The 12,477-nt window shown below is 41.4% G+C and overlaps 1 protein-coding gene across 7 annotated transcripts in view; it reads left to right on the top strand.

Annotated features, from left to right (window-relative positions):
- ARHGAP21 (Rho GTPase activating protein 21) overlaps positions 1-12,477 on the top strand; it is a 149,840-nt gene that overhangs the window by 60,067 nt on the left and 77,296 nt on the right. For 6 of the 7 annotated variants that reach the window (XM_060192318.1, XM_060192317.1, XM_060192316.1 and 3 more), the window contains exon 3: positions 7,881-8,085. In XM_060192318.1, the coding sequence (XP_060048301.1) occupies positions 7,881-8,085 (205 nt within the window). Of the gene's footprint in view, positions 1-7,880; positions 8,086-12,477 lie in introns of those variants that run through there. The other variant, XM_016189718.2, reaches the window with a different exon arrangement.

Raw genomic sequence — 12,477 nt, 5'->3', positions numbered from 1 at the left:
TGTTCTACTAAAGTTGATCAAAATGAAGAGTAATTTTGCAGCAAGATTCATGCTTTATTTGCTTTGCGGAGAAAGTAGTTTGTTTCAAGATAAGCCATTTGTAATGGTTTGAAACTCTTTATTTTTATTTCCTTTCTGAGGGAAGAGTATAAGCTAGCTGCATCTCTTACCAGCTGTGATTTGTTCTTGACAAATAACTCAACTGCAGTGAGTGGAAGCCACTTCCCCCCCCCCCCCTCAGACCTTTATGAGTATAAAAATCTAGTAAGTAGCTTCACGGATATTCAAATATATTTTTTTCTTTTCCCTTCAGACAAAATTAAATTTTAGATACTATTTTCCTGAGATCTGAAAAGTAGTATGGTGCTTTTAAAAAATAAATAAATAAATACATGCCACATGAAATAAATAATTATAAATTAAATTATAATTTGGAATAAATATTATAAATAAAATGTTACAAGTAAAAGGCATTGTGTCTATCAGACTCAGTAGTAGGGATGACGGACAATGGCACAGATGTGTTAAGAAACATGCCCAGGAGCCACAGCTGGAAAATCAAGACCCAATAATAGAGTTATCCTAGTGTTACCTGGCTTCAGGATTTATGTCCCCCTTGTCCTTCACCTCTTAAAATGAAAGGAAAAACTTGGAGCTAGACCACACGCGTGGTCATGATAGTTCACTAGATTGAAAGAAGGTCTAAAAACCCTGCAGTCCACTCACATTTGTGCTTTCTCAAGTGTTGACATCTTAGAAAGGTGTTGCATCATCATGAAAAAAGATAGACCCTAAAAGAAAAACAGACAAACAAACAAACAAAAAAACTTATTATAAGCAACTGGCATGACTAATTTGATTTATGGGAAGGTTTTTTTTTTTTTTAATTGATGCTTTCAAAGAATTCATGGAGGTAGAACTCACCGTCTTAAGCATATGAGGGTGTTGATACTACAAGTAGAATGTTGTAAGATGAACACAATACAAATGCTTCTTTCCTGCGCTTTCTCGTGAATGGTTGCTTCAGTCCCCATTCTCCTCAAAGTACAGCTAAGTACCAAAGCAGAGGGCTTCTAGATTCACCGTGTATTCAGGCATGCTTTCGTAACTCTCCTGTTTACTTTCATGACAGCTCTGTCTTTGACCCTTGGCTAACATTTAGACTTTGTACCTCTTTAGCTATGTGGACTTTTAAGATCTTTAATGAGGTTCATACGTACCATAAAATTTAACTCTAGACCTACTATTCTAAATAGACCGGCTCGGCGGTGCTTGTTAGTTAAGTTACGGAGTGATGAAAATTTTTTTGAATCCATTCTGCTTTTAAAACATTTCACTGTCTCCCCACCTGCAAAGGGAAAGCTTCTCGAGTTAGTAAAGCAGGGCTGCAGGTGTCTCTCTTTATCTCCCCCTTCCTCTCAATTTCTGGTTGTCTCTATCCAGTAAATAAAGATAAAGATAATAATAATAATAATAATAAAAGAAATTTTTAGAAAATGTCACTGTCCCTGAGATCTCATTCCCAGGTGCAAGGTTGAACTTCCATTCTGAAGTCAGTGAAGTCAGTTGGCTGGCTGGTGTACTCCTGACTTTGACTTCCTCTCCCTTCTCTTTTAGATTGCTTTGTCTAATTGCTACAGTTGTTTTTTCTGTGGAGCTCACCCCCCACCCCCCCACCCTATTTTGTTTTCTCTTGACCTTGAGTATTTATTATTCAGCCCCGTGACTTTGTTATGAAGTCATTTGAGAGAATCAAGTGACAGTCTACAGGAATTTAATTGCTTTTACTCCAGTGGCCTCTCCCTTCCGGGTTCTGTCGGTGCCGGCAACAGAAGAGGAGAGGAGAGGGGTGGCCGGCTCCTGGTTGGGGTCTCTCTGGGCGGAGAGAACTGCGTCTGCTTCGTCTCTCCCTACATGCCGGCTGTTTGGCCTTGCTCTAAAATCCAGCAGATCAAAGGGCTCTGTGGGCAAACAGGAGTGCAGTAGACATGTCCTTAAGCTTCTTTTCATCGGCTTCCCTTTACACATAGAACTATAACCCTTCCTTCTGTCCAGCAGGGAAAGGTAGGAGGCCAGAGGGAATTCAGTGTGGTGTTCTGAGAGAGGGGAGTAACTAAGACCCTGAGTTGTCTGGCTGACTTGTCTGGCATACAGGAATCCTAATTCATTGGGGGCTGGAGCGAGGGACGGCGGCTTCTTGCTCTTCATCATGGCTTCTCCCTTCCTTCTTTCCTTCCTTCCTTCCTGCCTTCCTGCCTTCCTGCCTTCCTGCCTTTGTCCCTCCCTCCCTTCCTTTCTTTCTCTCTCTTTTCTTTCTCCCTCGCATTCTTATTCTATTTTTACTAGAGGGTGCAGGGGGATTGAACCTGGGACTTTGGACCCTCAGGCATAAGAGTCTCTTTACATAACTATTATGCTATCCACCACCCCACCCAGCGTCTCCATTTCTGTAAAGAACTCACTAAAACAAGACACAGCCGGCCCTGTTCAGTGCGAAGCCAGGCTTCAAGAGTTTATCCTGTGATTTAAAAGAAAGGAATAGAAGGAATATATTTGGGAGCTGTGCGACCAAGTCATAATAATCCATTAGAAATAAAATGAAGGAGGCAGATAGCATAATGGTAATACAAAGAGGCTCTCATGTCTGAGGCTCTGAAGTTCCGGGTTCAATCCCCCGCAGCACCATAAGCCAGAGCTGAGCAGTGCTCTGGTGAGAAAAAAAAAAAAAAAGAAAAGAAAATGAATATATGTACATTTTGAAGGGAACTGCATAGAACTGTTATTTCTTAGAGCTGCATGTCTCCAAATAGAAAACTTCATTTAAAAGCAAATCTAAATGGTGCCTATTTTATTCACCCTTGTGTCCCACGACGTGAAGCGGTACTAGACACAGTAGATGCTCAGCAAATACAGTATTTACAGGCCAGACGTGGGGAGAGCGTGTACAGAGCTTGCGCTCACTCCTGAGCTCTGTTGTCCACAGGTATCAGTGATTCATCGGGATCACAGAAAGGACCCAGTCACAACTCATAAGCCTTACTAGATTATTTGAGTAACTAATTCTTGAGTAATAAACTGTATACAACCCTCCCTACTCATGATCCAGTGTTGTGGTTACTTGAGTCAGCCTGTGTATTCCATGTGGATATTTGGGGGCTCCCCCCTCCTCCAGACCCCCATATCATGACAAAGAGAGCAAGGTAAGATGCACTTAGGATAAGTTGGCTGCAAATGTACAGACCTTTCTTTCCTTCTCTTTTTCTTTTTCCTTTTCTTTTTCTTTTCTTTTTTCTCTTTACACCTGAGAACTGTTCAGCTCTGGCTTATTGTGGTGCAGGGGAGATCAACTTGGGACTTTGGAGACTCAGGCACTAGAGTCTGTTTGCATAATCATTATGCTATCTACACCCCCACCCGTACCCCCATCTGGAGCTTTTTTTTTTTTCTTTCTTTCTTTTTCCTCCAGGGTTATTGTTGGGCTCGGTGCCTGCACCATGAATCCACCACTCCTGGAGGCCATTTTTTCCCCCCTTTTGTTGCCCTTGTTGTAGCCTCGTTGTGATTATTATTATTATTATTGCCATTGTTGATGTTGTTCGTTGTTGGATAGGACAGAGAGAAATGGAGAGAGGAGAGGAAGACAGAGAGGAGGAGAGAAAGATAGACACCTGCAGACCTGCTTCACTACCTGTGAAGCGACTCCCCTGCAGGTGGGGAGCCGGGGGCTCGAACCGGGATCCTTAATGCTGGTCCTTGCGCTTTGCGCCACATGCGCTTAACCCACTGCGCCACCGCCCAACCCCTGGAGCTTTCATAAAGGGTTTCAGTGTCACTTCCTGGATCGTCTTAAGTCTTGTGGTATAAGCACTCCATTTCATTGTTTGTCTTCTTCTTTAGTTGCTTTTGACTCTTCTGGTTTTTTAAGTGAATTTTAGCAAGAAATCTCTTCATTTGTATACAAAACTCTCGAATTTTGATGGGGATTTTCAAACATGAGTATGGAATGGCTCCCTGCATATATATATATATATATATATATATATATATATATATATATATATTTAATCTGCCCCATTTATCTATTTTATGAGAAGGAGAAGAAGAGACAGAACCAAACAGAGCCCAGCTCTGGCATATCTGGCGCCAGAGGTGGAGCCTGAGCCCTGCTGCTTGTGGGTTCTGGGCTCTGGTGGGGTTTTGCTTTTTTGTAAGCCCTCCTTTATTTTTCTTTTTATCAAATGTATCCGTGACCATTTCATATTTAAAATTTCACTAAAAGTTCTGATTTCATTTTGTTATCTGATCATGTCTAAGTACATAAATTTTCTTTTTTTTCTTTTGCCTCCAGGGTTATTGCTGGGGCTCGGTGCCAACACTATGAATCCACTGCTTCTGGAGGCCATTTTTCCCATTTTGTTGTTCTTGTTGTGATTATAATTTATTGTTGTTGTTGTTATAGCTGTTGTTGAAAATTGAGAGAGGAGGGGGAGACGGGGAGAGACCTGTTTCACTGCTTGCGAAGTGACCCTTCCTCTCCCCCCCATCTCAGGTGGGGAGCTGGGGACTCAAACCAGGATCCTTAACACTTTGCACCACATGCCCATAACCTGCTGTGCTACTGCCCAGCCTCCCCACCCCTTTTTCATTTTTTATTTGTGATTAATGGTGGCTTACAAGATTGTAAGATTGCGAGGTGTATATAGTCCCACACCACAGTCACCATCCGAGTTCTGTATTCCCACCCTCCCACCCCCCAAAGACAACTACCAGGCTTCTCACAGGTCTTACAGTTTGCTTGTTGTTTGTTGTTTTATTTTGTTTTTCCTCCAATTCCATGCCTGTCAGTTCTGTAGGTTCTACATGTGAGTGATACCATCTGGTATCACCTCTTTCCTTATTTTGTCACCTCTGTCACCTCTTTCCTTATTTTGCTGAGTTCATGCATTTTGTCCCAAAAGACCCAATATCACTTTTTAAACAAAAATTTAATTATCTTGCATATATATATGTGTGTGTGTATATATATATGTGTGTGTGTGTATATATATATATATATATATATATATATGTATCTTGCATGTTACTTTTCATTCACATTTTGTTGGTAAGAACTCAGTCATTAAAAAAAGAACTCAGTCATAACTTCTGCCGTATTGAGACAGGAAGTGTTGTTGCTGTTGGGGCTGGCGAAATACCTCCCTGGATAGAGCACTGCTTTGCCCTGTGCTCCACTGAGACTGACCCCCAAGTAGCTTCAGTGGTGAGACCTCTTTCACTTTCTCTGCTTCTGTCCCGTCTGTCTTGAGAAAAGAAGGAAGGGAGGAAGGGGGGGAGAGAGAAGGAAAGAAAGAAAAGGAGGGTGGAGGGTGGTAGCACAGCAGGTTAAACACACATGGTGTGAAGCACAAGGACCCGTGTAAGGATCCCAGTTCGAGCCCCCGGCTCCCCACCTGCAGGGAGTCGCTTTACAAGCGGTGAAGCAGGTCTACAGGTGTTTATCTTCCTCTCCCCCTCTCTGTCTCCCTTTCCTCTCTCGATTTCTCTTTGTCCTATCCAATAAAATGGAAAAAAAAAAATGGCCTCCAGGAACAGTGGATTCCCATTGCTGACATTTAACTCCAGCAATAACCCTAGAGGAAGAAAGAAAGAAAGAAAGAAAGAAAGAGAGGGAGAGAGAGAGAGAGAGAGAGAGAGAAAGGAAGGGAGAAAGAAAGGTAGGTTATGACTGAACTGCCTTCCCAGTAAGGAAAAAAAAAATGAAATTAATGAATTGCTAGCAAGTGATATTCCATATATTGACTTTGTAATGACAATGTTGAGGATTCAGAAGTTTCTTGAGTTCATTTTCTTTGAAGTATGATATATTTCTGTCAAGCAAAAGATGCTTTCAGGGGGCCATCTCAGCACCTTCACATAAAGCAGAAAGAAATGAGAGATTTCACGAGCAGAACATAATAAAAATAATTGCAGAGTCAGGTGCATCCAAATGTTTGCATTGGTAACAGTGACATGTCAACGGTCTTGAGATGAATTTGGAGTTAAAATTGAATACAAACTCTTAGCAGCAACGTGGGCATGTTAAGTTTCTAACTTTTGATGGGAGACATGCCCAGGCTGGAGACAGCCCGTGGGGCATTCATTATCTCTGTGTAGATGAGTAGTAGTGCATGAGACCAGATGAAATCCTGCAAAGCCAGGGGAGAGCTAGAACAATACCTGAACTCTGGGTATCCCCAAGTTGAGAAGCTGAGCTGCTGAAGTAACAAAGGAGGCTAAGGACAAGCCCTTCCACCATTACTCCAAGCTTTGAGGGAAGCCAGTATCAGAAGTCGAGGGGAGAAAATGTCTCAGGGTGGAGGCCAGCCCCGATTCCTTTGCCACTTGAAAGTTATGAAAGGCGAGAGCTGAGAGTCCACTGCTCCCTTCAGCACTGGTGGACAAATGAGCTGGTAGCTGAAGAGGTCTGTGTGCTCAAGAGAAGGATTTGTCTTGACTTATAAGAGTAAAGAAAGGACTTGGACCAGATGTGTGCCACATTGCCGCGTGCAAAGCCTGGGTTCGAGCCCCTAGAATCCCACCTGCAGGGAGGGGGAAGTTTCACAAGTGGTGAAGCAGCGATGCAACTGTCTCCCTCTGTCTTCCCCCTCTCTCTCTCAATTTCTCTCATTCCTATCAGATAAAATAAATAGCCCTTTTAAAAAAGAAGAGTAAAGGACTTAGAAATGTGTGTAGGCTTATGGGGGAGATGCAGTGAACGGAGAATCCACAATGCAGAAAAGAGAGGGAAGAATTGTGGGAATCTTTTATTTCTAAAGAGTAAGAGGGGAATAGGATCTAGAACCCGTTAGCGGGGCCGTGGAACAGTTGACAGTTGAACTTGTGACAGGACAGGGCAGGAGACCATGGACAGACACAGTTGCAAGTGGATGGGCAGTTGTGGCAGGTGTTTAGACCCTCCTCTTAGAGCTTTGTGTGGCTTTGAGTATAGTAGGAAGCAGGGGCATTGAATACAGGTGAGAATGGAGAAGGAAGGATGAAATCTAGGAGGTCTAGGATGTAGAGGCTGAAGATGAATATTGATGGACCATGCTAAAAGTTCTTGAGGTCAGTGGTCATGAGGCGTGAAGACAGTCCACTAAGTGTTTATTTTCTCCTCTCAGGGTAAACAATGCTGATGTCTCCTGGATTTGGTTTTGAGGAAGTGAAAGAAGGCTGAAGGAGTGAATTGGGGTTGGCTTAGAAGGGAACAGAGGACCTGGGTTGTGAAGGACCGAGAAAGAGGATAGGGTACTCTCACAATGAAAAATGTAGGAGTTTTCAGTCCTGACCAGATAAAAGCCAAAAGCAGACAGGAGGAAATCAAAGAACGGGAAGACCAGGATATTGGAAAGGTGATTTGTTTAGATACTGGATTTGTGCTAAGAACCAAAGACCTTATCTGTTCTTTTCTAATATCCTTTGTTGCTGTTGGACAAGCTGGTGACTTTTTTTTTTTTTTAATTTAGTAATAATTGCACATCTTTCATCGTTTCTTAGCTCTTGGTGCTCTGTGAGGTTTTCTTACATTCACTTTTCATTCTCTATACTGCGTATAAACTTTTTGACCAGTATATTTCTAATTTCCAAGAGGATTCTTCCCTTCCTCTCTTCTGATTGACTCTTTATAGCATTCCTTACTACAGCACAGTTAGTTTTTTTTTTTTTTTTATGAGCTCCATGATTTGTTGGAATATATCAGAATAAGGTTTATTTTCACCACTAAGCTCTTATCTTCCATCACATAATATATTTCACATGTAAATTCCCCCCCCCCCCACCGAAGTGAAGCTGTAACTTTCAAATATCTGGTATATTTACCTTGAAATACCTTTTCATTGTAGGTGTCAAAAAATCAAGATGGAAAGGAACAAAGTGAAACTGTATCACCGTCCGAAGATGAAACATTTTCCTGGCCAGGCCCCAAAACAGTCCTGCTCAAGAGAACATCTCAAGGATTTGGCTTTACCTTACGCCATTTCATTGTTTACCCCCCCGAGTCTGCTATTCAGTTTTCATTTAAGGTAAGAGGCATTGTTTCAATACTTTGTCTTCCTCTTTCTTTCCCTTTTCACCTTTTTCCTTTCATAAAAGAGGTGTTATGTTTGCTATTATCTTCTTTTTATTTATTTTTAATGAGAAAGATATACAGAGAGAGAGAGAGAGAGAGAACACCAGAGCACGGCTCAGCTCTGGCTGATGGTGGTGCTGAGGATTGAACCTGGGACCTGGGAGCTTCAGGCATGAAACTTTTCAAGAACCTTTATGCTGTCTCCCCAGCCGTTATTTTATTCTTTTAGACATTTTTTTTTTTCTGTCTTCTAGAGCAAAAACTTAAATCTTCTCTAAAAGGTCATAGCTTATAAACTCCAGGTTTATTTTACTAGGACTTCTGATTTCAAACCACATCCTACTTTTTCTAGTTTTTATTCTACTATCTGGAAAAGTGACCAAGTTTCTTTTTAAAATTTTATCAGTAATTTAATACTGATTTACAAACTTACATGTCAACAGGGCTGTAAGTCCACAGCGTTCCCTCCACCAGAGTTCTGGATCCCCAATCTCTCCATTACAAGCCACTGCAGTTCTCTCAAGGTTGCTGACATGGGTTAACCATCATCTCTACAACTATCTGTCTAGATTTGTATATAATTCCCCACCATTTCTTCCAGGTCTAGTCTTCTCTTCTATATCCAAATGTACCTCCCTCCCTCCCTCCTCTCCCTCTGGGTTCTGATGGAGCTGGAGTTCAGAGCCCTCTTATCCTCTTCCTCCTATCACTTCTACCCCACTGGGAGTATGGATCAAAATAGTTTTGGGGGTTGCAGAAGCTAGGAATTCTGGCTTCTGTAACTGCTTCTCCACTAGACATGGGCATTGACAGATGGATCCATACACCCAGCCTGTTTCTGTCTTTCCCTAGTGGGGTAGAGCTCTGGAGAGGTGAGGTTCCAAAACTCATTGATGAGGCTGTCTGCCCAAAGAAGTCAAATAGAATCATGGTAGCACCTGCATTTTGATGTCTGAAAGATGGCAGGACATAAAGTGAGACAAAATGGTTAATGAGTAGGAACAAGAAAAGCAGGAACAGAGGAGATGATATTAAGGATCTAAGGGTGGGAGAAAGCTATAAAGTCCATTTTAGTCATGTCTATAGGGGCCCATGACTATAGTAGTTTTTGTTTGAGTTTGATAGCTAAGATGAAGTTGGATAAAACTATTGTTTGAGAAAATGGTATCAAGAGTGGAGAAAAGGGCTAGAAAGTTGGAGTAGGGCAGTGAGTAGCTCCCATTTTTGAAAAAAAATTCTGTAGATAAAATTAATGATTTACCTCCATCCACCTACCCAGAGCCCATATAAATATTTATATTTAGCCTTTGTAACCTCTGAGCCCTTATTGATAAGAGCTCGCAGTTCACGGTCATAGCTGGGAACATCGCAGGCTGCACTCATTTCAGGACCAGTCTTCTTTGAGTGGCAGAGCAGTATACCCCAGCCGCCCTTCAGAGACTGGGGAAGTCCTTATCATCACTGGTTTATGGTCAGGGCAAGGTCCTGGAAAGGCCCACAAAAGGGCTTATAATGACGTTCCTGGTGGAAGTGACCAGTGGTGGTAGAAAGAGGGATTTATGGGGTTGGGTGATAGTCCTGTGTTAAGTGCAAGGACCTGCACAAAGATCCAGTCTGAGCCCCCAGCTCTCCACCTGCAGGGCAATTGCTTTGCAAGTGGTGAAGCAGGTCTGTAGGTGTTTGTTTATCTTTCTCCCTCTCTATCTCCCTTCCTCTCTTATTTTCTCTCTGTTCTATCCAATAAAGTGGGGAAAAAAATGGCTTCCAGGTTAGGCCCATCATATTTATGTGGGAATTCTAGGATTTCCTGACTTGGGCCCCAGATGATTAGGTAGTGTGATATTGACTAAAATGGCTATTATTAAGTGAGCCAATCTCTTGAAAGTGGCCAGGTCTATGCAGGTCTATTGCTAAAATGTCCTGACAGTTATGCAAAACTCTTGGGAATTGAGTAATGGTTCCCTCACAGATATATATATATGTATGTAAATACAGGGAGTCAGAACTTAAAAGCACAGCTTCTTAGCAGAGGGAGTTAATATGTTGCAATGTGTAGTGACGTGGTCAGGAGAACGCAGCGTGGAACCACGATAATGGTGGAAGACACACTGAGTACTTGTTCTTGACTCTTTATTTGTAGCGTCTCACTTCTCATCAGCCCCACGTCACAGATCTGGAAACTTTAATGAGTCACATAATGAATAAGTTATGACTAGTGTACCTGGCTGGGATTCGAACTTCAGCACAAATCTCTAACACTTGACTGTACAACAGTGCAGCGAAATTCAGAAGAGATATGAAACCTTGGCCAAGCTGCTTCACATCTTCTGGCATCTAGATTTTTAATTTTAATTTGAGGGAATTGATCTAGATTATTAGAAAGTCCTAGTTTTATTCTACTGTCACTTTAAAAAAAAAAAAGATTCATTTAATAGTGACCAAAATGTCTCTTGACATAAAGGTACTTTGTTGGTGTGGAGACACAATTATAAAGTGAGGTCCTGGAACAGGATGACAGAGGACCTAGTGGAGGTTGTATTGTTGTGTAGAAAACTGAAACATGCTGTGTGTGTACAAACTATTGTATTTACTGCGGACTGTAAAACATCAATCCCCCAATAAAGAAATAAAAATTTAAAAATAAATATGAAATGACAGCCCTGTAATCTGACAATGCTGCAAAGTAATGTTAAATCAGTAAGAATCAGAATACACTTAAAGACTTATTTATTTTGAAAAAAATTATTTTGAGAGATAAAGGACAAGAGCCCTGATCAGCTTTGGCATCTGGTGCTGCCAGGGATTGAACCTGGGGCCTCTGAGGCCACGGGCGTGCATGTTGATGTGTGCTAACAAGCAGAGCTAGTTCCCCTGCCCTCTTTTCTATTCTTAAATGCCCGTAGGGCTCAGATCGTCTCTTACAAGTTAGAAGCAGATGTCTCTGGAGACCACACCTGTTTTATTCTCTCTTTGTTAAATATGTATTTCCAGTAAAATTGGCTTTTAAACTCACTGAGCAGTGTTTATCCAGAATCATGGATAACTGATACCTTTGGAATTAAAATGTACCTGTTTGGGTTACTCAGAAATGTCTGTGAAACTGCTGAACTATATTCCCTAAGAATCTGCTATATTTTAAGATGTCTAAGGTAGGAGCCAGGTGGTGGTGCATCTGGTTGAACACACAGGTCACCATGCTCAAGGGCCTGGGTTCAGGCCCCTGGTTGGTCCCTACCTGCAGGGAGGAAACTTTATAAGTTTCTCTCTATCTTCCTGCCCCCTTTCAGTTTCTCTCTGTCGTATAAGAAAGTAGATAGATATTAAATAAATGAATACATACCCAAATGTCTAACACAGTATTCCTTATGTGTCAGTCAGATCAGATAAGAGAGAGCACTTGAATAAGGCTCTGCTTTAGTTACAAGACTTGAGGGGTTTTGTTGTTGTTGTTGTTTTTGTTTTTTTCTTCTTCCCTTCTGTTTTTAAAGAAGAGCTTTGGGTCTTGATATTACTATAGTTTTTAATGGATGATTTTTATCAGACATTGGTTATATGCATTATTTATATGATAGAAAGTATTTTAAAAGATATTTTACTAGCATGGTATAATTGTGAATTATGTGATTAAAGTCAAAAGAACCTAAGTTTGAATCTCGAGTCTGAGATTCAAACTAGTTCTGTGACCTTGGAAGGTCACCTGACTGACATTAAAGACACTAGTTCTGTGACCTTGGAAGGTCACCTGACTGACATTAAAGACACCTTTCTCACGCTGTTTGTGTGGACTTCAGTGGCAGGGTACTTGTAAGACAGCTCAGAAATCCTCATACAGTAAATGGCTCACTAAATGCCTCCGAATACTGTCTTGTACCACAGAGGGCCTTGCAATTCACTCTCAGGCTTACGTTCTACATAGATAAGACATGCACAACTCTTTACCCCTTTCAATTTTGAGATTTTGCTCACTCCAAGGGAATTGTTAAAAAAAATATTTTTTTAATCCATTATTATATCATTTCTGGAAAATGCAGAGCTCATACAACAGTGTCCTTATTGTATTCTTTAGCTGGCAGCCTCAGCAGCTCGAGCACAGAGCTTATAGCCAGAAAATGCATACACTTGGGCAGCCAAAATAAAGGTCGACATTTATACAATGAATTATCAGCCCTCCCTGTACTGTCCATTTTTCTCTGTACAGACAGTGCCTTGCAACTTTCATGTGAAAGAGACTCAACAAATAATCTGAAGACAAATATATATATATAGTTTTTTAAAAGTTGCTTCTCTCATTTCTCAGCGGAAAGTACATAGCATGACAGCGAAACAGCTTGCCAGTAACGTAAACAGCAAGCAGAGAACCGTCAAAGGTG

This window comes from Erinaceus europaeus, chromosome 6 (assembly GCF_950295315.1).
Source record: "Erinaceus europaeus chromosome 6, mEriEur2.1, whole genome shotgun sequence".
Taxonomy (NCBI): Eukaryota; Metazoa; Chordata; class Mammalia; order Eulipotyphla; family Erinaceidae; genus Erinaceus; species Erinaceus europaeus.
The sequence above is the reverse complement of the archived record's forward strand: the minus strand, read 5'-3'. Positions and strand labels throughout refer to the sequence as shown.